The sequence below is a fragment of the Papio anubis genome, chromosome 1, assembly GCF_008728515.1.
Source record: "Papio anubis isolate 15944 chromosome 1, Panubis1.0, whole genome shotgun sequence".
Classification (NCBI taxonomy): Eukaryota; Metazoa; Chordata; class Mammalia; order Primates; family Cercopithecidae; genus Papio; species Papio anubis.
In genome coordinates, this window is record NC_044976.1 from 80,342,959 (window position 1) to 80,369,194 (window position 26,236).

General features: G+C 34.9%; 1 protein-coding gene across 35 annotated transcripts in view; it reads left to right on the forward strand.

Annotated features, from left to right (window-relative positions):
* The window catches only part of ADGRL2 (adhesion G protein-coupled receptor L2), a 684,472-nt gene that overhangs the window by 635,989 nt on the left and 22,247 nt on the right, over nucleotides 1–26,236 (forward strand). For 25 of the 35 annotated variants that reach the window (XM_017962855.3, XM_021925156.2, XM_031654066.1 and 22 more), the window contains 9 exons: nucleotides 5,473–5,766; nucleotides 6,304–6,407; nucleotides 7,240–7,425; nucleotides 8,267–8,305; nucleotides 11,496–11,679; nucleotides 22,579–22,704; nucleotides 22,926–23,131; nucleotides 24,234–24,407; nucleotides 25,385–25,594. In XM_017962855.3, coding sequence (XP_017818344.1) covers nucleotides 5,473–5,766; nucleotides 6,304–6,407; nucleotides 7,240–7,425; nucleotides 8,267–8,305; nucleotides 11,496–11,679; nucleotides 22,579–22,704; nucleotides 22,926–23,131; nucleotides 24,234–24,407; nucleotides 25,385–25,594 — 1,523 coding nt within the window. The remainder of the gene's footprint in view (nucleotides 1–5,472; nucleotides 5,767–6,303; nucleotides 6,408–7,239; nucleotides 7,426–8,266; nucleotides 8,306–11,495; nucleotides 11,680–22,578; nucleotides 22,705–22,925; nucleotides 23,132–24,233; nucleotides 24,408–25,384; nucleotides 25,595–26,236) is intronic. The other 10 variants (XM_021925297.2, XM_021925117.2, XM_021924871.2 and 7 more) reach the window with 1 other exon arrangement.

Here is a 26,236-nt window from a genome sequence, read left to right on the forward strand (position 1 = left end):
CATTATTTCAAAATTTTAGGAACTAGAAAGTTCTTTGGAGTGATTAAATTAATGTCTTCAATAGGGTGGGGCAGACACTAATATCTTTTTTCTTCTGCTAAAGCAATGCAAGTACACACAATTAAATATGTTCATAACAAACACCCCTACATATTTTAAGATATGCTGTTAATCAGTTTTAAATATTGTCATACGGTCAGGACCTCAAAAGCAGAAGTCACAGCTTTTTGTCATGGAATTTCTAATTTAAGTCATTGTAGGATACCAAAATATGTGAGTTTTGTTCATATAATAACAATAATGATCCATTGACTTAGTGTACAGTCCCTTTTTCCCTAAATCAGGTTATGTTTGTATTTTTTGGCTTATAGTTATAGCAGTAATGTTCATTGTTAAATTTATAACACTGAAATCTTCTTTTAGGGCATTGATAGTTTTATTTGATAGTATCTTGGAATCATTTATTTAAAAATGTATACATATGTTTGCTCATGAGGCAGCAGTTTGGTTTGTTTCATCTATTTCAATTGTTTTTCCAAAAGCTGCTACTACAGTACTGCTTTTTTATCCTATAGGTTTGTCAAAAGGCAAACTTATATTGGCATTGGCTAAAATTATATTGATCCTCATGTTAACCTTTTTGTAGCCTGTATTAGTCTCATAGTTGTTAGATTTGTCTTGGGTAGCAGTAAATTTTTTGTCATCCTCAGAAAAAAAAGAAAGAAAAAAATATTTTACAAATTGCAAATTCATAATCAGGCAACAACTCGAAGAACTGTGAATAAAGTTGAGTATAATTCAGTTCAACAAATAAAAACATTACACATCTACTTGCCACAAAGTACTTCAGTGAATACAAAGACGGTTAGTAATATCATCCTCCACGTGTCGTATATTCTAGTAAATAATTTGATCCATTTCAGATGAAAAGTCTTTGATAGTTTAGATACTTTTGGAAAGAGCAGTTAACAGGCTTAAAAATTAGAAGCTTTGGCAGATGTAGCAACTGTATGTTCCTACAACTATGTTTTGTCATCCAAAATAGCTATTCTTAAATAGTCCCAGAACATGAAAATTCATATTGACCCCTTATTCAGCCCTTAGTGATGAAAGCATTATCTGACCTAAATTTCTCTCACTGCTGTTTGACCCATATTCATTCTCTCTCTCTCTCTCTCTTTCTCTCCCCTTGTAATTTATATTATGCTTTTAGAGACTCCCGTCTCTTTCACCCAAGATGTGTGCTACCTATATGCATGTAGGTGGGGTCTTGCAGAACTGTTCTGGCCCACAGATTTAGGTCAAACCAATAAGCCACTGTCCGCTTTTCAGAAACAAGATCCAAGAAACCGATAGAACAGAGCAATCAGAGAAATGAGGTCTTTTGCCTGTCATAAAGCAGTGATTGACTTATTTTGCTGAAATTCATAGTTCATCTGTACTGGATTTGCTATCACGTATATGGCCAAGGCATAAATTGTGCTGTAAAATTATCCATTCGTTTTTTTTCGTTATCCATACCATTTTTCATTGTGGACTGTTTAATAATATATTAGCTTCAATACTTTTTCCCATTTATAAATCCAAGCCTTTTCATTCCTAAAAGCACACACATACAATTTTTGTGCTCTGATTTTTTTTTTTTTTTTTTTTGGTGAATTTTGAGCTTGATGTGATCCCTGCGTAATTCATTTGCTCCACTCCCCTAAACGAGGTCTGGTTTTCCTCTTTCACCTTCTCCCTCTCTGGAATGGCCTTAGAAAAAACCCTTTCCAGTCCTGTTTTAACTCTTTTTCATTTCTTAATCTGGATTGCTTTATATTTACTTAATCTATCTGCACATTTGAGATCCCAAATATTATAAAGAAAATGATGTGTTTTTACTTGGCTTTTGGCAGTTCCTCAACGTTTGTGTTAGACTAATTAATGAGGTGATATACTTCTGTAATACCAGGAAAAATTTTTTATCAGGAGAGCCAGTTTTGTTTATACATAGCATAGAATACATACTTCCGGAAATACCTTTTCACTGATAAAGAATGCTGTGTAAAAGATGATCAGTGTTTTTAGACAGTGAACAGGGACAAGTTGAATAGGTGCTCATTTTTGCTTTACCAAGCTGCAGACTCACTCTAGAGTTCATTTCATGAACAGTGGGTGAGGGTGACTTCTTGGACCTCAGTGAGGAGAACATTATACTTGGCATAAATGGCTATTGTCTTCAAACCCTTTCATGTAGGAAAACCTGGTAATAAATAGAAGTTCTTAGTACATAACCAGAGTAAATTGAACCATTCTGTATGTGTTAGTTAAAATCTTCATGGGTACTTACTAAGCATGTTTATTAACATCATTTCTTAAGTATTTTGTTTCTACTCACGTGATAAATGGTAGGTAGAATCCTAAGTCAGCTAATCTGAGTACATGATATGACATCAGGATAAATAGAGCTGTATAAAAAGGGTTTGGATTAGAGTTATAATTCTATTGTGAGTTGTGTTTTCTATTATTATTTATAGGATATTCTTGAGTTTTGAACCTTTTGCTGTGTTTCATTATGGACCTTCTCATTGTTTGTTATTCTAGTCTTATATTTTCTTTCCAAATTGTTATTCTTTTAGAGATTTACACACAACACCATGTCAGTTAAATATTCCCAGATAACTGCAAGGTTACTTGTTGGATGCCATATTTTTCTGGAGTCTGTGAAAATCTTTAGGAAAGTAAGATCATAGCATTTAAGAGTATGGGACAGTGACCTTAAACAAATTACTTAACTTCATCGTTCAGTTTCCTTATCTGTAAAAGGAAGATAATTATAATGCCTACTTCATGGAGTTGTGGTAAAGATATAATAAAATGATCTGATTATCCATGAATGGTGATTGGCATAGCACCTGGCACATAAATGCTAAGTCAACATATGCTTTTATCATTACCAGATGCCCTATTGGGGCCATTTCCACCTGTGGAAATAAATAATAATTTTTAGAAATATATCTGCATTTCTTGCCTTCACATGAGAAAAAAAAACGTTGCTTTTCTTCTAGTAATGCTAAACTTAAACCTTCCAAAATACCAGAAATTCTGTGTGTCCCTCTAAAAGATTTAGTTTTGTCACTTAAGCTTTATGATCATGTTTCTTTTCATGATATCCCAGTATTTTACTCATTTATCTTTGAAGAATAAGTTGATTCCCTTTAATCTATTTTGGTGATCAAAAGGCAAAAAGGTGGCTGGGCACAGTCGCTCACGCCTGTAATCCCAGCACTTTGGGAGGCCGAGGCAGGCGGATCATGAGGTCAGGAGATTGAGACCATCCTGGCCAATATGGTGAAACCCCGTCTCTATGAAAAATACAAAAATTAGCTGGGTGTGGTGATGAGTACTTGTAATCCCAGCTACTCGGGAGGCTGAGGCAGGAGAATGGCGTGAACCCACGAGGCGGAGGTTGCAGTGAGCCGAGATCACACCACTGCACTCCAGCCTGGAGCAAGACTCTGTCTCAAAAAAAACCAAACAAACAAAAGGGTGAAAAGGTATAAAAATAAATGATCAAAAAACAATGGAAACATGGCTGTAGAATGTTGCATGAAATTTTGCACTTTTAATTGAGGTCTTTTTATTGTCTGTCTTGACTCGGTTATTATGAATCTCGACTAATGTTTAGCTAACAAATCACTAATTGTAGTATTAATACATATTTCAGTGATTAAATGTGTACTAATTAGTACAGTGTTCAGGGATATATCAGAGAGTGTAGCACGCAAGCATTTTGCTCTGCCCCCTTCTTTTTTTTGTTCTGATTCCTGACTCCCCTTTAAGACTTGATTCAGCAGCAGTCATTTGACACTTCTGCAAAAGATTGTGATGCTTTTGACAAATGTTAATTGAGAAAGCACTGAAAGCCTGGCTGCATTGTAATCAAAAGAAAATTACAGAGGTTTAACAAGATGTCAAGCAAGTGCTTTACAGAAAAGATAGGCAGGTTTGAATAGGTTTCTGCAGCAGCTGGCTAGACATGATGTTTGACTAATGTACATAGTCATCTCTCATATGGTCAATAAATTATGCCCTGGAAATAAAACACATGCTTTAGAAGTTTCTCTTGAGATAGAGGGGGGAAAAGGAATAAAACATGTATAATGTACTTATTGATAACAAGAAGGATGTAACTACTAAAGAACTAGAAACATGTCACACTACTTTTTCGTCATATACTCTCAATAGTATCAGAATTATGTAAAGAAAGATTGATGGACCAGAGCTTAAAATAGTAAACATATCAGTGATAATATGAACATGTTTTCTAATAAATTCTAATATCATAGCTTATTATCATGTATAGATAAAGTATAAAAATAAGTTGATATTTTTTAAGATGATTTGAAAACAGCTATTTTTCATTTGCTCTACAACAATTTAAATTTAAGGCATCATATATGTAAGGTTTTAAGTGCCAATAATCTGTAAATGTTGATACAACTTTTGTGTGATTTCCTTCAATTTTTAAGTGGTAGTATTAAATTTTTACTGACAGATTTTTGTTGTTTAAATTAATTCAGTGGTGATTAATGGAGGAAAGGAAACACTGAGCTCCATTATTTCTTAAACTTAGTGGATTTAGCAGTTTGGTAGTAACATTGGAAGGCAAAAATAACCTTTAAAAATAGTGAAAACATTTTTGCTTTTAAATGTGTAATGATAGTTCTTTTATATTCTCTGTTAAGGGTCACTAAGATATGAAGGGTTGTTTTGAATTAGGCATGATTTGATCTGATGCTTTATCTTGGTAAGAGATTCCACCTCTGACTGCAACTAGCTGCTTCTTCATACCTACCTTTTCCAAGGAAACGATGCCGAAGCCTGAGATGTTTCCTTATTAAACAGCGCAAGCATGCCAAGCTTATCTTCTGTTTGGATCTAATCAGGCATGCTGATCATGCTCAGGCAAGAACGGCTGCTGGGTGGAAAGATGTCACAGTATTTATTTTCTTGCAATATGTAAAGTGGGTGACTTTAAATTTTTTTATCGTCCTAATTATATATAATCATCACAGTTTTATTAATGCTTTGATTTTGATTGCTTATAGAATGTGAGTTTATACAATAGAATTTTTCTAAATTAAACTGTCCCACATTTCCTGTTAAACAGTATGTGATGAAATTATACTTAAACTGTATTATCACATATTTCATTGAGAAATAAATCTAAGAGTCATACAGCAAATGCTATAGTAAAGCCTAAACTACCTACCTTCTCTTAGCCATCAGTATGAATAAATTGGAACATATGAAAAGATGTATTCTTACTCACGAGTGATATTGTCAGTAATTCTCATTTCCTTGGTTTGGAGACAGACGGATGGGTAGGGTTTTGTGTGTGTGCGCATGCACACATTCCACGTGTGCGTGGCTGTATGTGAGTGCAAGTGTGTGTTTGAGATTAATATACTCATCTTTTTTCCATAGTGCCTACCACAGCTGTGACAATAACTTCTTCAGCTGAGCTGTTCAAAACCACAATATCAACCACAAGCACTACTTCACAGAAAGGCCCCATGAGCACAACTGTAGCTGGATCACAGGAAGGAAGCAAAGGGACAAAACCACCTCCAGCAGTTTCTACAACCAAAATTCCACCTGTAACAAATATTTTTCCCCTGCCAGAGAGATTCTGTGAAGCCTTAGACTCCAAGGGGATAAAGTGGCCTCAGACACAAAGGGGGATGATGGTTGAACGACCATGCCCTAAGGGAACAAGAGGTATTTTCTATAAAATACCATGCATACATTTTTCAGTTTAGTAACTAGGTTCTGTATTACAATGAAGTGATTTTATTTGAAGAAAGTGATGTTTACAGTAGCTAACTTTATTTTTGTGCTTTGGTAATATAACATCTATGGACAAAGTTTTTTAAAATGTAGAAGTCATTTAAGATCAGGCACTATAAATTACCTCTCCCTTTCAGAGACCTAGGTCAAGCCTGAGATTTTTGCCCCAAGACTCTAGTGAGTCTTCCTTACAGCTGCCTTTCTCATTATAAGCATCACTTTGGACGAATCCCAAGGAAATCAAGGGCTTTTTGTTTGTTTGCTGTAAATATATGATATTTCTATGCTGACTTCATATTTACCATTTATAATCTGCATTATACCCTACTTTTTGTCAGTTATTGTCAAATACTTGCATTAGAGTTTATTCAAAATTTAACATGCAGAGCAGGATCATCATAGCTGATTTCCCGAATGCATGCAGAAAAATGGTTTCAATTTCACTGTTGTTTTCTACATCTGTTGTAGGAACTGCCTCGTATCTCTGCATGGTTTCCACTGGAACATGGAACCCTAAGGGCCCCGATCTTAGCAACTGTACCTCACACTGGGTGAATCAGCTGGCTCAGAAGGTTGGTTGGAACCTTTTAATATGACACATTTGTGATTTAGGGCATTAACTTCTAACATAAATAATTTAGCTTTGTGTGTTAAAACCAGGTTTATTGCTCTTTGTTCAGTATAAAAGTAAAAAAAAAAAAAAATTATGCATAGTTTTGTCTGTAAACTGTTGACTGAAAGTTACATATGTTTGGGGGTATCCTGTTCTCTTTGTTAAGGTTTTTAGTGAGTACATGCTTGTTAATTTCATTCATATTTAGTTCTGTTTCTTTTGATGTTCATAAGACAAACTGCATTGGCCTATTAAATCAAATAGGGATCATTAAGTTGGCAACTGAATCCACAGAATGCAAGCAGATGTTTATATCACACATGATTATGGTAAAATGAGTAAACTACTTTAAAAGGCATTAGTAACTTTAATATTACAGTATAATGCAATGCCATTTTATTTTCTCCTCCGTCTACCTTTATGACGAATAAACATCAGATAATAACCCTCAGTATAATGCTGATTACATACTGATTTAAATTCTGGATCATTGGAATAAATAAGACTTTAAAATAACAATTTTAAATGGTTGCACTGAAATGAGAGAAATGGCTGAAATTTTTGAGAAAGGATTTTTTTTTCTTTTTTTTAAATGCCTGGTTCAGAACTGTATGTGTGTGTGTTGATGATCTAAGAGCCTTAAAACTTCTAAGATAAAGTTATCGGTTTTAATTAGTTGGAGAATTTAACATTTGCAGATTTTTTTCACCACAATAAAGATACTCAAGGAGAACTAGCAGCTGTAAACAGAACAAAAAATTTAAATGAGGTAATACAAATTGTCATTTCAGATCAGAAGTGGAGAAAATGCTGCTAGTCTTGCCAATGAACTGGCAAAACATACCAAAGGGCCAGTGTTTGCTGGGGATGTAAGTTCTTCAGTGAGATTGATGGAGCAGTTGGTGGATATCCTTGATGCGCAGCTGCAGGAACTGAAACCTAGTGAAAAAGATTCAGCGGGACGGAGTTATAACAAGGTAGGGAGAACTCTTCTGTTATTTTGAATTAGACACTTGGTATGGCAGCTCTTGTCTTACAGCAGTTGAGAGCCAAATCTTTGGTCCTGGGGCATATATTTAGAGGCAAAATTTCTAATTTGGTTCATTTTTCCAAGGAAGAGTCACAGTTGAGAAAAGAGCAATGTGTCGTGCCCTCCCAAAAAAGTGTAAATGATGTTAATTACCTGATAGAGATCTTAGTTGGTGCCAAATTTTATCCATCTGATTGTGGTCAATACTGTCAGTTTATAATGCATTATCTGCACTTGGAGAGATTACATGTTATACAGTCGATATACTTTGTATATTAATACATGGAACTCTTACAGTTGCAGCAAAATTGTGACACATATAGGAATATTAGCCACTGAAATATTTCTTTCAATGGCAGCTTTTGGAAGAAGGACAAGTTGCCGTCTCCAGGAACATATTGTTATCAGTGCCATTAATTTTTCCTATTATGACAAAAGTTGGATTGCTACTTTTCATCACACTATAAGTGTTTATATTAGGTTCATAGGAACCCAAAATCTATGCCTAATGTGGTTCTACCTGGTTAAAAAATTGACTTTTTTTTTTTTACTGCAGTATATATTTTGTCTCTTTTTGTCAACATATTTTAGATTAGTATACATAATAAAATAGAATAAAACACTGTAAATAAGCAGTTTTGGTAGTCAGTGCAGACTCAGACTCCAGAGGACTACTGCATATAAACTTCAACCTCTGGAACACCAGCTTAATTTTTGAGGATTTCTTCTTTCCTCATTTTCAGCAGATAAAAATCTAACCTCTGATTTTCTTTTCTTTTACTTAAAAGCTCCAAAAACGAGAGAAGACATGCAGGGCTTACCTTAAGGTATCTCTCCTGTGCTGTCACCCTGCTTTCTCCCTTCTTCAGCTACCTGCCACGCTTTATCATCTTGCTGCATGATCCAATGTATTTCAGTCTTTGATAATTATATAATGTGCCCCATATCAGCTGTACAAATGTTGGCTTTTCACAGGTATATTACTCTCAGAATAAGCAAATGATTTACTTTTAATGATTTCTGCTGTTTTTCCATTCATCCAAAAGTACACGAATTTTAATGAAATATCCTCTTAATTGGAAAGTAATTATGTAGTCTCTTTGTTTCCTGTTGTCATCTCTGTGGATTAAAAAACAACTTGAGTAAAACAGCTATGATATATTCTCGGCAGTTTATCATATCAAAGACTGTATAGTCATAATGTATGTGCATGAAAAAGTCACTGCTTTCTTATCTTTGTGGTATACTCTTAAATAAAATAGGCTTTATTCTGAAATTTTTAGGAGTCAGTTCTAGAATCAAGTTGATATGGGGATGGGTTCCTAAAAATGAAACATAAATAATTTGACTGTGATATCTGTATATGTTACATACTGTTTTTTATCAAGCTAATAGGAACAGAAAGTCACTGTTGAGCTCAGAATCCCTGTCCACTCCAGCCGGGTTTTCTCCCTGGTATATCCAAGTAATAGGAAACATGCTGAGGCTAACAGTGGAATTATGCCATAGTGGTTCTGTGTGATAGATCAAAATAATAATACCAACTTGTATTTTGTTTTGTTCTGTGAATTTTAGAAGTTCCTTTTGGGGAAATAGTTATTTTCTAACCTTACTCTTCAGGGGACCATAACAGTGATAAATCAAACCTTGAAGAACGAATCCATTATATTGTGACAGTAAAACAAAATAACTTTTGTACTTTCTTAGACTAGAGATTATTAAAAAGCCATGACTTCACTGATTTTGGTTGGCAAGGTCTAGAAAAAAATGACGTCTCACTAGTTAGTATTAGACATTTTTTTTTTTTTTTTTTTTTTTTTTTTTTGAGACGGAGTCTCGCTCTGTCGCCCAGGCTAGAGTGCAGTGGCACAATCTCGGCTCACTGCAAGCTCCGCTCCGCCTCCCGGGTTCACGCCATTCTCCTGCCTCAGCTTCCCAAGTAGCTGGGACTACAGGCGCACGCCACCACGCCCGGCTAATTTTTTGTAATTTTAGTAGAGACGGGGTTTCACCATGTTAGCCAGGATGGTCTCGAACTCCTGACCTCGTGATCCACCCGCCTCGGCCTCCCAAAGTGCTGGGATTACAGACGTGAGCCACCACGCCCGGCCAGTATTAGACATTGTTGAACCTGAGAACTTTACAAGAAAAGGTGTAGTAGGAAAGTCTGTTTTTAGGTAATAATGGTCTGAAAGTCCCCTTTTAGCCTGTTTAATAGGGGCAGAGAAATAACTGCTGAAATCTATAGAATTTTTTAAACTTCGGTGTTCAGTTCACCTTTAAGGTATTAGTGTATGAAATGTAATAATTGGTATGTTGCCCAGGACATATATCTCAGTTGGAAAAGAATAGCTTTTTTTTTTTCCTTTGGCAGAAAGAGACTACTTCAGGAATATGATTAGGCTAATGATCATTTTGATCCCACTAGACAAGTACAAATAGTAATAAATAAGGAGTGTTTCAAATTAATAAAAGCATGCCATTAGCAAGTTATGTGTACATGGAGTAAGTTTCAGCATGACCTTAATTTCTGACCAGTGTCATTTTCAGTATGTCTCAAGTGAGCTTCTCTGTTCAGATAAGACTAATGAAACTCTTTAAATTACAAATCAGAAGCTGACTTACACTATGCAAATGAAGCGAGTTCCCACTTTGTGACAGAGGATTCATTTGTGACTTAGATTAGAGAGAGGCTCCAGTCTGTATTTCTTGGTGACTAATGAATCTGGCCTCCGCAGACCAATTTCTGTTACACTCTAGTTAATGGCTGCAGCAGTATCAGTGTGAGTATTTTGACTATTCTGTCTCCCATTAGAGGGAGAAAAAAAGCCTTTAACGCCACTTGGAAGTATCTTCCACCTGCCAGGAAGGTCGTGGTGGCTCACAAGGCAGACAGAACGAGGATATTAAGATGGATTAAGCTAATTAATCTTACTCTGACAGTAGCTTCAAACAACTTTCCCCCCATTCATATAGTACCTCACACTAGCAATTTTTATTGTTTTTCTTTTTGTACAATGTGTGTTCTTTTTCTTCAGTGATTACCAGTATATCAGAACTATGTGTTTATGGGCATAATGACACATTATGACTGGGTGAATGGAATAGAGTAAATAAACTTAGTGATTTCACTTTTCCAAAGCACAGTGCGTAGCTACAGAGTGTATTAGTATAAGATCCTGCCTGCAGTTGATTAACTGAGTTATATTTTATTTAATGTTATTTTGTGTAGCAATAAATTAAACCTACATATGTGAATATTTACAACTTGGGTGTTTTTATGAAGACTTGATTCTACTTTCCTGTTTTCTTTAACTTATCAGTAGAGGCTTTAATTTTGATTCCTTTCTTTATCCCTTTAAAAGCAGATCGTTGATGAATTAAAGTATATGCTCAAGTGTTTTTTAGCTGGACAGAGAATTGGAAGAGTGAAAATGTTCACAGATAATTGATGAACTTTAATGCTACCTTTTTGTTTTGTTTTGTTTTTTTCAAATGATTGTAAGTAGACAGTGTCTATAAGGAATAATTTTGGTTACTATTTTAGTTGAGATTCCAAAAAATAATATAGTTTAATTTTCAAGCATACATATTAATCTACTCCAAAGAGATTAGTATTTTTGGTTTAGAATATTCAAATCTTGAGATTATAAATAGGATGACTTTAGTAGTTTTGACTCTACCTGTAAGAGTAATGTCTCGGATTAAGAGCTGACACAGGTGGTTGTCAACTGTCAGCAGCTGAGGTGTGATTAAATAAATAGAAACAATCCACCTTTCTACACTTACTCTTTGTAATCAAATAGCAGTCTGTTAATCTTCAGTCAGTCCTGTTTTAAAATGGTCCAGGTATATTTTTAAATGGACCAGATATATGTTGTCTAGATGTTCTTCCATCTTGAAATAAGAGTAAATCATCATGACAGATAAATATTACAATTGTCACTCGTCAGCAACTGAAAATCACTTTGGTTCTAAAAGCAGTCAGAACTAATGATAGTTTTCTAATGGATACAGGCAATTGTTGACACAGTGGACAACCTTCTGAGACCTGAAGCTTTGGAATCATGGAAACATATGAATTCTTCTGAACAAGCACATACTGCAACAATGTTACTCGATACATTGGAAGAAGGAGCTTTTGTCCTAGCTGACAATCTTTTAGAACCAACAAGGGTCTCAATGCCCACAGAAAATATTGGTAAGTGAATCTACTGTCAAGTTTAATTTTGATTTGGAATATTCATATCTAAGAGGATGATGTTTCCATTCCGAATCTATTATTTCCCAGTGCCGTACTTCTTTTTTGTCAAATTATTTTTGTCTGTTAGCAAGAGAAATTATTGTTCACACTTGCTAAAATTAATGCAAAAGCCAAACTCTATCCTGTGTTTTACAAGTTGGTTTTGTGTATGTGTGTGTTTCCAATTGAAAAATCATTAACGAAAAAGTATTAGAGTGCTTAAATACTAGAATGTAGATTTTTTAAGTAATGAAAGTGCTTGCTATGAAACTGTGGCAAATGCTTTACCATTTTATATAGTATGTTCCTAATGAATTTAAAGTATTTTATGGAATGCATGCTGTCAGATATTTTAGCACACAGAACTTGAGTCAGATGTTTATATTAAACATAACTGTCTTCAGGTGAAAATGTGGTCAGTGAACTACATCTCCCACAATGCAGAACATCCATGCTTCATGGATTGCAGAATAGCTGCAGATAGTGTAGCATAATTTAGAATTCAAATGCTACCATTGAGAGGTTGGGATTCACTTGTGAAAAATATTTGAAAGAAATAGAGTAAAATTTTATTAATTTAGGTTTGAACAATTTAGAATTGTTAATTATTCAGTGAGGTTGAATTCAGGTGAAGTTAACAGTATACCTTAGTTAGTGAAGTAAAAAGCTTCCCAAGCATAAATGTAGAAGAACTCAAAAGGGACACAGACTGCATTTCTACCAGAAGCAGTGCTAACTTCATTAGGGCAGCAGATATTGAATGAAGACTTACTATCTGGGATGCCATGTCTTTAATGCCTAATTATGCCTTATTGTGCCTGCCTAAGTCATGGGACTTTATATAAAAAATGCAGATCAAAGGGGTATATAGAAGAAATGGACATAAATCAAATTGGCACCTATATTTGAATTCAAAACCTTAAATTTATTTTATGTAAGTGAATTTTTAAAAGGAAATGAAATATTTTAAAACTAATTTGTTCTTATTTACTTCGAGGTTTGGGAATGAAAAATCAGTAATTACTGAAGTGGCATATTATGACCTCAATTTGTTTTCTAAATATTCTGAAAATTACTTAAAAAAAAAAAAACAAAAACAAAACTAAAATTCCCTTGTTATACCTCTTTAATTGTGCAAGAAAATTTGATGGGCCAGGTTCACATCTATGCTCCCATCAGCCTTACATACATAGAACACACTGTAGTTATAGATCCAAGATATTTTTATCCCACTTTGAGATATATTCTGAACAATTAAATGTCCAGGAATACATTTTTTCTAGTACCTATGGTTTTCAGAGTTCTAAACCATTATTTTTCACTGGGCACAGTGGCTCATGCCTATAATCCCAGCACTTTGGGAGGCCGAGGCAGGCACATTGCTTGAGCTCAGGAGTTCGAGGCCAGCCAGGGCAACATGGTGAAATCCCATCTTTACAAAAAATACACCAAGAAAAAAAAATAGCCGAGCATGGTGGCGCATGCCTGTAGTCCCAGCTGCTTGGGAGGCTGAGGTGGGAGGATCACCTGAAATCCACGGAGGGAGAGGTTGCAGTGAGCTGAGATCATGCCACTGCACTCCACCCTGGATGATAGAGTGAGACCCCAACTCAAAAAATAAATAAAAGTTAATTAAATGAAACTAAAGGATTATTTTTCATATTGATCTTTTTCATTTTTAATTAAAAAACACTTTGGATTGGGAGGCCGAGGCGGGCGATCACCTGAGGTCAGGAGTTGGAGACCAGCCTCAACATGGAGAAACCCCGTCTCTACTGAAAACACAAAATTTAGCCGGGTGTGGTGGTGCATGCCTGTAATCCCAGCTACTTGGGAGGCTGAGGCAGGAGAATTGCTTGAAGCTGGGAGGCGGAGGTTGCGGTGAGTCGAGGTTATGCTATTGCACTCCTCCAGCCTGGGCAACAAGAGTGAAACTCTGTCTCAAAAAAACAAAAAACAAAAAAAGAAAACACTATGGAGAGATTGGCATCTCTAAAATAATGCCTGGTATTTACTAGACTAAATGCTGATTATCCAACAATTACCAATATGAAAGTCATTTTACGGCCAGGCACGGTGGCTCATGCCTGCAATCCCAGCACTTTGGGAGGCCGAGGCGGGCAGATCGCCTGAGGTCAGGAGTTCAAGACTAGCCTGCCCAACATGGTGAAATCTCGTCTCTACTAAAAATACAAAAAATCTGGGAGGCTGAGGCAGGTGATCCTGACTGCCAGGAGTTCCCAGCCTGCCCAACATAGCGAAAGCCTGTCTCTACTAAATGTACAAAGAGTTAGCCGGGTGTGGTGCGGGGTGCCTGTAATCCCAGCTACTCAGGAGGCTGAGGCAGAAGAATCCCTTGAACCTGGGAGGCAGAGCTGAGCTGTGATCACGCCATTACACTCCAGCCTGGGTGACAAGAGGAAGACTTGGTCTCGAAAAAAAAAGTCATTTTACATATTCTAGTAATAGTTTTGTCTTTTTTATTTCCAAAGTATAAACAGTTTTGGGGTGGGGGGGGAAAGGGCCCTGATTTACTATGAGAAAAACATTCACCTTTTTCCTAGGACTTATTCTATTTTCAGACATGGGGACTAAAATAGCCTATTATTTCTCTATGTTCCCAGTCCCCTGAGGACATGGCTATAATGTCTTAGGTTATTAAAACTATTTGATTTTCCTCCTTAGTGATTTCTTCTTAAATTCTTGGTTTAACTTCATAACATGATTTGCCCTTGTAATACATGACTCCATAAAAATGATATAATTTTATCTATTATAATGATATCTTATTGTGACATTTGAAAACTTGGAGGTATAATTTAAAATATGCAATAAGAGCACCTGTTTTAAGTGTATAGTTTGATGGAGTATGGCAATTGTATACTCTCATAATCATCAGCGTGGTGATATTTCTGTGTCCTCAGATGGGCCCTGCATGCTCCTTTGCAGTCATTGTCCTCTGGCCCTAAGCCATAAACACATCAGAAACCACTGATGTGCTTTCTGTCCATGTAGTTAAGTTTTGCGTTTTCTAGGTCTTCAGTTGAATGGAATCATACGGTGTGTAGTAATCCTTCTGATCTTACTGCTTTTATGCAGAGGAATATTTTTGAGATTTATCCATTTATCCATATACATGGGAGTGTCCATAGTTTAATACTTTTTATTGCTGAGTATTATCCATCGTGAGGACATACCACAATTTGTATATCTACTCACTTGTTAGACATTTGGATTTTTTTCCACTTCTTGGCTGCCATTTTTCCAAGTGGTTGTACCATATTAAACTTGAACTGCAGCATATGAGAGTTCCAGTTGCTCCACATCCTCACCAATATTTAGGATTAACAGTCATTTTATTTTTAGTGGTTCTTGGAGGCATCTCATTGTGGATTTATATTGCATTTCTGTGATTGCTAAGTAACATTTTGCTGATAACTTCTTTTCATGTGTTTATTGTCCATTCAAATATCTTTTTATGAAGTGTTTGTTCATATCTTTTGCCCATTTTTAATTGGGTTGTCTCATTAAATAAATTATGAAGATTTTTTGTATATTCTTCTTGTAAGTCTTTTTGTCAGATACATGCATTCTGGATGGTTTCCCTCCAGTATGTGACTTTATTTTCTTTATATCTTGAGAAGAGCAGAAGTTTTTAATTTTGATTTTAAAAATTCCCCTTACTGAGCTTTAGCAGCATCTGGCTAATCCTATTCTACTTACTCCTCTCACTCTTGTAATGTTTTAAAGCAAATTGTAAAATCCTATCATGATTACTATAAGAAACCTTATATGGATATATCCAATACTCTTTAGAAAACCACAATATCATTATCACACTTTAAAAAATTAACAAAAACATTTCAAAAGATAACAAAAGTGTGTTCACATTTTCATAAATTTATTAATACTTGGTTGAAATCAGGATACAAGTCCAAGTAGTAAATCTGATAGATATATCAGTTGAGGTTTTTGGGTTTTTTTTTTTTTTTTTTTTTTTTGAGACAGAGTTCCACTCTTGCCCGGACTGGAGTGCAATGGTGCGATCTTGGCTCATTGCAGCTTACGCCTCCTGGGTTCAAGTGATTCTCCTGCCTAAGCCTCCCGAGTAACTGGGATTACATGTGCTCACCACCATGCCTGGCTAATTTTGTATTTTTAGTTGAGACGGGATTTCACCATGTTGGTCAGGCTGGTCTCGCACTCCTGACCTCAGATGATCCGCCCACCTCGGCCTCCCAAAGTGCTGGGATTACAGTCATGAGCCACCACGCCTGGCCAAATATCTTTTCATTAAAAGTTATTTCTCCTTGCATACTAAGAAAAATATTTTTTAAACATTTTTTGTTTTTCTTGAGGAAGTCAGGTGGATGATTTGCCTTGTAGACTTTGTTACATTCTTGGTTTGGCTTATTTCATCCGCAGTGCATCATTTAACTCTGCCTGTTATGCTGATGGTTAGATTTAGAGGCATGATCATGCTACGTTTAACTTTTTGTTTTTTTAATTTAACAAGAACTTTCTATTGCATCATATCAACAAGCACATAATCTTTGGTTTTATTTCCTTGTGATTTTCAGATCGGTTCCATGGTTTAGATGTTATCAGCCTGATCCATCCATTGTAAAATTCCCTTTTATTTATTGTCTTTTTTTTTTTTTTCTTTTTTCTTTTTTTGAGCCAGAATCTTCGTCTGTTGCCCAGGCTGGAGTGCAGTGGCATGATCTCAGCTCACTGCAACCTCCGCCTCCCAGGTTCAAGTGATTCTCCTACCTCAGCCTCTCGAGTAGCTGGGATTACAGGTGCCTGCCGTGATGCCCTGCTAATTTTTGTATTTTTAGTACAGACAGGGTTTCACCATGACGGCCAGGCTGGTCTTGAATTCCTGATCCGGTGATCCACCTACATAGGCCTCCCAAAGTGCTGGGATTAAAGGTGTGAGCCACCGCCCCGGCCTTACTTATTGTTTTAATGAGCTGAGTGGCCAGCATGATTTTTATCATCACTTTAGACTTAGTTAGAGTGTGGTAACAAAAACCCCAAAGTCACAGCTGCTTACAACAACAAAGGTTTACTACTGCTTTGTGCTGCATAATTGTTGAGGCTGGGCTTCAACTCTGCTTCCTGTCATCTTCGGTTCTGCTCTATGTTGTTTTTCTTCTGGGACCCAGGCTGATAGAGCAGCTCCTGCCCATAAAGGTGCAAGTCTCCTGGCAGAGGTCATAGTTCTTCCTCTTTCCTCTCATTACAGCCACTACTTGCTGAGAAATTTGCAAAATAGTAAGATAAATATATTAAAATTCTGTCTACAGTATTGGCTGAGTGAAACTCTGAATGGCTCTCCAATGAACCAAGTGTATTCATGTTCAGAAAATCTATTGAATAACGCATATATTATTTCAAGCATACAGAAAGTACAGAGGATAGCATAACATTCGTGTACCAGTTACTCAGCTGAGCCACATATTGATATTTTACCATATTTGCTTCAGATTTTTTTGGAAAAAGAAAAATCATAGATAATGTGGAAGTTCCCAGGATTGCCTCCTTCCTGATCATACCATGAAGGAGGTAGCTGTCATCTTTATTATTTAGCATGAATAAGCTTAAGAAAATTTGCTTTGTAGGTATGTACATTGAATACTTTTCAGGTTTTTAACATTAATTTCACACTATAAATGTAATTGTACAATTTTCTTTGTTTTTGAGACTTGAGTTTTGCTCTTGTCATCCAGGCTGGAGTGCAATGGCACAATCTCGGCTCACTGTAACCTCCGCCTCCTGGATTCAAGAGATTCACCTGCCTCAGCCTCCTGAGTGGCTGAGACTACAGGCATGCATCACTACGCCCGGCTAATTTTTTTGTATTTTTAGTAGAGATGGGGTTTCACCATTTTGGCCAGGCCAGTCTCAAACTCCTGACCTCAGGTGATCCGCCCGCCTCAGTCTCCCAAAGTACTGGGATTACAGGCGTGAGCCACTGCATGTGACCATAATTGTATAATTTTCCGTTAGCATTCTATTTTTTATATTTATATATGGTGACATGTGTATCTGTAGTTCATTTGATCTGTTTCTAAGAATGTACCAGAATTAACTGCTGATAGACATTTTAGTGGCTTCTGCTTTTTTCCTGACAGAAGGAAAACTGTAATGAAAGTTTCTGTATGCCTTCTTGCTCCAATGTGTGCCTTTCTAGACGTACATGCGCACATACATGTGCGCGCGTACACACACACACACACACACACACCCCTAGAAATAGAATTTTTGAGCGGTAGAGCATACCCACCTTCAGCTTTACTAAATGCTGCCAAATTGCTCTCTACCTTCTTTTACCAATTTACTTTTTCACCGGTAATACCATTACTAGTTTTGCAAACACTTTATTATTGACCTAACTTTTGTTAATCTAATGAGTTTGAATTGGTTATGTTATTGTTCTAATTTACAGTTTCCTTGATTGCTTCATGTTGATTTTTTAACAGATTTATTACCTATTTTAGTTTTCTCTCCTATGAATTTATTTACAACTTTCTCCTTTTTGATTTTTTCTTTGTATTTCTATGTATGCTGGACACTAATCCTATAAAGATTATATGGTTTACAGATATTTATTTTGTCTGGGCTTTCTCTTTTTATCTTTTTAAAGGAATCTGTTGTTTTACATAATGAGTCAGATTTATCAGTCTGTTCTTTTAGTGTTGGTACTCTTGGTATCTTGTTTAAGAAATATTTTCCTTTTGGCTTTCTACTTAGGAAAATATTTTCTACATTAAGTTTATAAGGATCTTATACTTCCTTATAAATGATAAACCTCTGCTTTTTACAGTTATGTCTCTAATCTACCTGAAATTTATTTTTAATTATGATATTATATGAGACAGGCAGCTAATTTGATTTTTCCCCACATGAATAACCAGTTCCTTGTATACGTTTAGTGCGTAATTCATTTCTCTCCCTAATGATTTTTAATGATGTCTTACATGTTAGCAGTGTCTATTATTTGCTGCTTTGGTTTTTTCAGTAATATTAATATCTGTTGAGTCTTTCAACCTTGCTCCTTGAGGAACTGCTTTGGCTGCTTTTTGGCATGTCTCTTCTATATGAATTTTTAAATCAGTGGATCAAGTTCCAGACACAAAAATCTTGTTGGAATTTTGATTAAAATTGGACTGAGTTTGTAGATTGATTTTGAAAGAGTTGCCAGATTGAACTGCTGCATTCTTCCAAATAAGACCATTATGTAATTCCTCATTTTTTCTTAGGTCTTCTTATAAAGTTATATATTTTTCTTATTTTTAGTGTCTTGCGCTTTTTAAAAATCAGATTTGTTCCTAGATAACTTATACACCTTGTTTTTATTATAAATAAGATCACTTTTTAAATTACATATTCTAATTGTTTGTTGTTTGGTGTATAGAAACACAATTGATTTTGCTCATAGCAGCCTTGCTAAATTCTTAGTACTTCTGATAGTTAAGAGTCCCTCATGATTACTAGGTAGTTAATTGTGTTTACTGTAAATATTACTTGTTTTTTCCTTTATACCTTTTATTTGCTTTTCTTGAATTACTGCATTAAGCTAGGTCCTCTAGTACAATGCTCAATAAAACCTGTGATAGAGATCATTTTGACTCTAAAAGCAATGCTTCTAGAGTTTTTCAATATTGTTTGCTATATACATTTTTGAATACATAAAGGTGTAGCTTTTATCTGATAAGAAAACTTCTGTCTGTACAAGGAGATTTTTGTTTAATTTGTCTTTTTTTTTGTAAAGTTTTTTTTTTACATTAAGTGGATGTTGAAATTTATTTGTGTGAATACTTTTGAAATTTTTCTCTATTTGATGAATTATATGAATCCATTTTCTAATGTATTAATTTCTATATGTTTTTTAACTTAATTTAGTAATAAATTTAATTTGTTCAGGATATTATAAAGTGTGTGTATATTTTATTAAAGATTTTTTGCATCATTTTAATGACTGAAAGTATCCTATAATTTTTTGTGAAATGAGTTAGGGATACATCTTTTTCTATTTTCTGAAACAGAAAATAGAAATCTTATTTAAAATTCAGGCCAGGCGCGGTGGCTCAAGACTGTAATCCCAGTACTTTGGGAGGCCAAGACGGGTGGATCATGAGGTCAGGAGATCAAGACCATCCTGGCTAACACGGTGAAACCCCGTCTCTACTAAAAAATACAAAAAAAAACTGGCCGGGCGAGGTGGCGGGCGCCTGTAGTCCCAGCTACTCAGGAGGCTGAGGCAGGAGAATGGCGTGGACCTGGGAGGCGGAGCTTGCAGTGAGCTGAGATCCGGCCACTGCACTCCAGCCTGGGAGACAGAGCGAGACTCCGTCTAAAAAATAAAATAAAATAAAATAAAATTCAGTATGTATTTATCAGTTGAGTTTTTTAATGGTAATAAACTATTATGGTTTTTAATTTATTTTAGTCTGTTTCATTTTTCTACAAAAATTTCTATTGTCTTTTAAAAATTTATTGATATAAATTTATCTATTTGTTGGTATAAAGTTCAGTATTGCATTTGTGTTTTTTTTTTTTTTTTTTTTTTTTTTTTTATAGGGGGTTTTTTTTTTTTTCCCCCGGCTGGAGTGCAGTGGCCAGATCTCAGCTCACTGCAAGCTCCGCCTCCCGGGTTTAGGCCATTCTCCTGCCTCAGCCTCCTGAGTAGCTGGGACTACAGGCGCCCGCCACCTCGCCCGGCTAGTTTTTTGTATTTTTTAGTAGAAACGGGGTTTCACCGTGTTAGCCAGGATGGTCTTGATCTCCTGACCTCGTGATCCGCCCGTCTCGGCCTCCCAAAGTGCTGGGATTACAGGCTTGAGCCACCGCGCCCGGCCCCCATTATTGCATTTTCTTATGGAAGTAAATAGCTTGAAATATCTACTGAGAGCTGTAGTAATGGTCTTACTATTATCAATTTAAAGCTTTTTCTTTACTATGAACATTATTTTTTAAATTCTAATAAGTAAATTTCTGTTTAATGAAATTAAAGTTTGATAAGTAAATATTTGTTTAATGAAATTAACACTTTGTACATGTATATCTATATTTGGGATGATTCATGAAAACTCAGAGGATTTTCTTCTTTCATCACGTCTTGTTTTAAGATATGATAGCCTCTTTCAATGTGAGGAAGAATCAGTTACTTTCATCAAACTTCTTCCCCTTTTCCTCCCTGCCCCAACCTAGAGACTGATATGAGAACAGTTTATCCATTTACCCACCTGCTTAATCTTTCCAAACATGTATCAGTAAAATAAGTGTATCAACCAGTTTCTGCAGCTGATAGAATTTTAGCAGTTACATGATGCTCGTTATAAATTTGTATTTCAGGGTTTGACATGTGGTTTCATTGCTTATAAAAATTTATGAATGTTATTATATTTACAACCTAAATATAGATGTATTTTACAAAACAAAGTTGCGGAAGATAAAAAAAATTAGTATCCAAGAATTACTGTACAATGGTATGAAATGATTTTTGTAAAAAGAAAAAGGGGATTGTAGGTGAATAGCTGATAGGCGATACAGACAGTAGAGACATTAAAGAGGGTGACATTCAGAAAAAAAAATATGGACTGTATTTTTTGAACATCTTTGTAGAATACATAGTTTTAAAATTTAAATATCAGAAATCAATGAATTTTCCATATAATTCCTTAGATTTCATCAATAAAATATTAATATTATAATTATTAATATAAGATAGTTAACTCCTATAAAAGCAATATACTTTTCCATTCCTTTTAAAATCTAAATAAATGTTGATGTAAAATAATGACAATCTGTATTGGGATTCCCAGTAGACAGTAAGCATTTATATTGTTAGTGGTTACTATTAATTATGTTTTTGAAATGAAGTTAGTATTGGCATGTTGATCAGGTAGATGTTCTCAGTGTTTTGTATTGACTTGTTTTCCTTAAGTGTTTTTCAATTTCGATACTTGGTTTGAATATTTGAAATTTGGTTTAGACTGCAGTTGTTGTCACACTCTTGCTGTAAAGGTCCAGATAGTATATATTTTATGCTTTGCAAGCCATGGTGGTCTCTCTTGCAGATATTTAACTGGTATTGTAGCACTAAAGAAGCCACAGGCAATATACAAACGAATAAACATGATTGTGTTCCAATAAAACTTTATTTACAAAAACAAATGGCATGCCAGGCTTGGCCTGCAGGTTCTATTTTGCCCAATTTGAATATGTAAAGATTGAATAGTGAGAATTAATGGGAAATTTTAACATAATGGCATTTTCATAATAAATATATTCTTCTGGGCTATTTTTAGAAATTAGAAAAAAGTATTACTGCAAACTTGACCTGTGTAATTTTTCATATTAAAGTGGATCATAGATAGAAATAGATGTGTAGATGCCATAGAAGCATTCAAATTTGTACTTCATATTAGTTTTACCACTGCCAAATAATGGTCATTGAAAAGTTACTTAATATAAAGAGCCAAAAAATATCAGTTTGAAATATTTTTGCTTAGCTTCATGATTTAAATACAAAACCTTGAAAGTTACATACTATTAATTCATACACTGTTCATACTTATAGGCTAACAGATTGGTATTAGTTCATGACAAAAGAGATAAAAATATGAAGAAGGTGGTAGAATGACAATACAAATTTTTTTTTGAGAAGTGAATATTTAAGACTTGAGTAATTTGGTTTTTTGTTCATGATTTTTGTTGAAACCTAACAGTAAAATTTTGTAAGTAGACAAAAAGAAAACAGTAGTTTCTATACAGTTATCATTTGCCTCCTTAGTTAAATCTAAAGAATCATCCCCACCCCCTTCCTTTATCTTTTCCCTCATCCAGTCCTGGAAGTTGCCGTACTCAGTACAGAAGGACAGATCCAAGACTTTAAATTTCCTCTGGGCATCAAAGGAGCAGGCAGCTCAATCCAGCTCTCTGCAAATACCGTCAAACAGAACAGCAGGAATGGTAAGATGGAAGTCTTTTAAAAATTGACAGTTTCTGTTGTTGTTCAAAAACCTATTAATTCTAAAATGCATTTGACTCCTTATATAACCAAAAGACGACTTACCATTTTAAAAGCAGATTTAAAACAATGCCTTAGGACTTTATCATTTCATTCCTATTTTATCTTAATTTATTATCATGCATGTTTTTTGTACATCATGTGACTATTTTTAACCTCCTAGGGCTTGCAAAGTTGGTGTTCATCATTTACCGGAGTCTGGGACAGTTCCTTAGTACAGAAAATGCAACCATTAAACTGGGTGCTGACTTTCTTGGTCGTAATAGCACCATTGCAGTGAATTCTCACGTCATTTCAGTTTCCATCAATAAAGAGTCCAGCCGAGTATACCTGACTGATCCTGTGCTTTTTACCCTGCCACACATTGATGTAAGTTAATGTATGCTAATGAAGTAATGGAAGGTTATAAAAGCAGAAAGAAAGGAAAGCAAAACTGAGGTGCTGGGGATGGGGAGAGAACTGGGGAGATGGGAGGGAGGAAAGACAAGACCTTTCCATTTGAATTTTAAATGTTGGACTAGGTCAGAGACACAAGTTTATTTAAGTCTGTGAACATAAAATTAAATGAGCTTGGTTCAGTGATTATTAGAACTTAAGTGTATTCTTAATGAAAGCTAATTCAGTAATCAACAGGAAAATGTAAATGACTCTAATTTGTTTTCAAATGAAAATTAACCCTTACCTTACTTAGCAGCAGGATAGCTGAGTATTAACTCTTAGGACTCTGCCTTTCTGTGTGGCAAAATTTTTTTCATTAGTTTTACTGATCATGTTTGACACAACTGTTACCAAGTACTGTGTTTTAAAAAAAAAGTTGAGGAGATGCGATTCCTCTGCTGTGCCTTAGAATGCAAGTTGATACTTAAGTAACTACACTGTATTGGAAGATTGTCTACAGAATGTTTGGCTGTTATAGTAAATAGAGTGAATAAATGCCCACAGATAAAAAAGTGGATCTCCAAATAGGCAAAGAAAAATAAATTTGTGTGGTTACAGTACTCATATCTGCTTCAGTTGATTGACTCTTAAGAGCTTTTAGGTACTAACAATATGATTTACATTGTTGCTAGTGTATCTCTTAGAACTAACCAAAAATGGGCCCAAAATAGAACATGGATTTTTAAAACATTTGGTCCTTACAGAATTTTCTCAGAACAAATTTATGGCTCTAATTTTATCAGAAAGGAAAAAAAATGATTCTAATGTACCATCAATATGTAAAATCATAAAATGGAAATTGTAATTGTGTAAAATGGGTCTTGGTAATTTAGAGTACACTTTCGGACTATAAAGCCCCTTTTAAGCTAGGTATCTGCCTCGTATAACATAGTCCACAATTTTGCTGATGAAAAACTTTATAGTCTGAAACATGCAAAGTTTAATCTAAATTACCTTTTACATATATTAAACAATTGCTGTTGCCATCTTAGAGTATAAAATCCTAATTTTATCTTGTCATTTTATTTCCCAGCCTGACAATTATTTCAATGCAAACTGCTCCTTCTGGAACTACTCAGAGAGAACTATGATGGGATATTGGTCTACCCAGGGCTGCAAGCTGGTTGACACTAATAAAACTCGAACAACGTGTTCATGCAGCCACCTAACCAATTTTGCAATTCTCATGGCCCACAGGGAAATTGCAGTAAGTATTTGCACTTCTAATTAGTAGCAGAGAGAAACCTCAGAGATTCAAAAGAGCTTGTATAACAGTCCGGTTCTTTGGGTGCTTATCGTAACTAAAAAGCAAACAAAGTAATGTTGATTTCTAATTGTTTCTACACTGTCCATAAATTTTAAGAAGTCTTGGCACTGTTACTGTTACTTCTCAAAATCATATGCTGTAACTTTGTAGACTTGTAAGTTTTCCTCCTTGGGGCAGGTGCTTGGTAGAGGCAACAGAAGATTTAAATAATGAGCAGCAGTAGGTCATACAAAAGAGACAAAAGGCTCTGGAGTTTAACATGCCCTTCCCATCTTGAATGTTTGAATCTAATTTTACAACTTTTGCTTTAAGTTTCCTAACCACTTTGCACATTGTGCAAAGCTGCGTCTTTTGAAAAGTCAAAATGGCTTCTGGAATATGTCTCAATGTTCTTTCTTGTGATTAAGAGAATGATAGCCAGAAGACAGAAATATTTTAAGAAGCGTAGCATTTCGGTCTCAGATCTGTTGTGTGTGTCAACTCTCAATATGTAAGCATACAAAACCCCAAGGAGAAAATAAAAACTTAAAACTTGGCTTATGTGTTAGTTTGGAAAAATCATTAAAATGTCAGTTGTTTTTTAGCATGAATAAGTATTCTTTATTCTGTCATGTAAATAGTCTCCATGTTTATGTAGTTAATTCAGCCATACTCTGAAATCATTAGGCTCTTTTATTGTTTTCTAGGTAAAATCTTCCTCTCTCATAGATCACTTTTTTAAGTATAAAAGGCAGTAACATTGAATGCTATTATACGATTAAAATTTAGTTTTGGTATTGAGCCTTTTTTGAACACATATGAATGGTATTCTTCAAAGAGTTCAGTAGTAAAAGATGAACTGTACATGTGAAAGTGGTCTTTCTTCTAGTTGATGTAATGCAGGAATACTAATGTTCCTCATATCTTTTTATTTTCAGTATAAAGATGGAGTTCATGAATTACTTCTTACAGTCATCACCTGGGTGGGAATTGTCATTTCCCTTGTTTGCCTGGCTATCTGCATCTTCACCTTTTGCTTTTTCCGTGGCCTACAGAGCGACCGAAATACTATTCACAAGAACCTTTGTATCAACCTTTTCATTGCTGAATTTATTTTCCTAATAGGCATTGATAAGACAAAATATGCGGTAAGCACCAGTTGAGTTAATTGACCTTAAATCTCTGAAAATTATTTTATTAGGTGTGAGGTGACATATGATACTGATATTAATGTTTGACCTTGTAACTTGATACAATTGATAGGGCAATATTAAAAGACAATTTGTAGTAAATTAAAAGGCCCAATTATTAAGTAATATTATGAATTAATTCATTTTGTATATTAAGAGACAGTCGAATTTTTCTGTGTTTTTGTTAAGACATATAATTTTAATAGAAGAATGCTAGGGATACAGAAATACAAAGATCCTATTTTAAAAATTCTTATTTTGCTTACATAGTCATTCTGACCAATGATCCTTTCTTTGTATTCACGGCAATTTATTCATCATCATGAGTTCTTAATATCAGAAAGAGAACTTAATTAGTTAATGCTTCACCCTATATTCATCTGCACTTAGATAATTTAAGAATGCTCCAGATATGACAGGAAAATAATCCTAGGTAATTAGAGCTAGGATTTTGTCATTAGAGCAAAATTTTAAAATTCCTTTATAGAAAAAAATAGAAACAATAGATCTGCAAACAACACTTCTAAAGACTTGTGAAGCAAATAATCTACAAGTGGAATATTCAGATTTCATAACAGATAATTCACAAATTATGAAGTT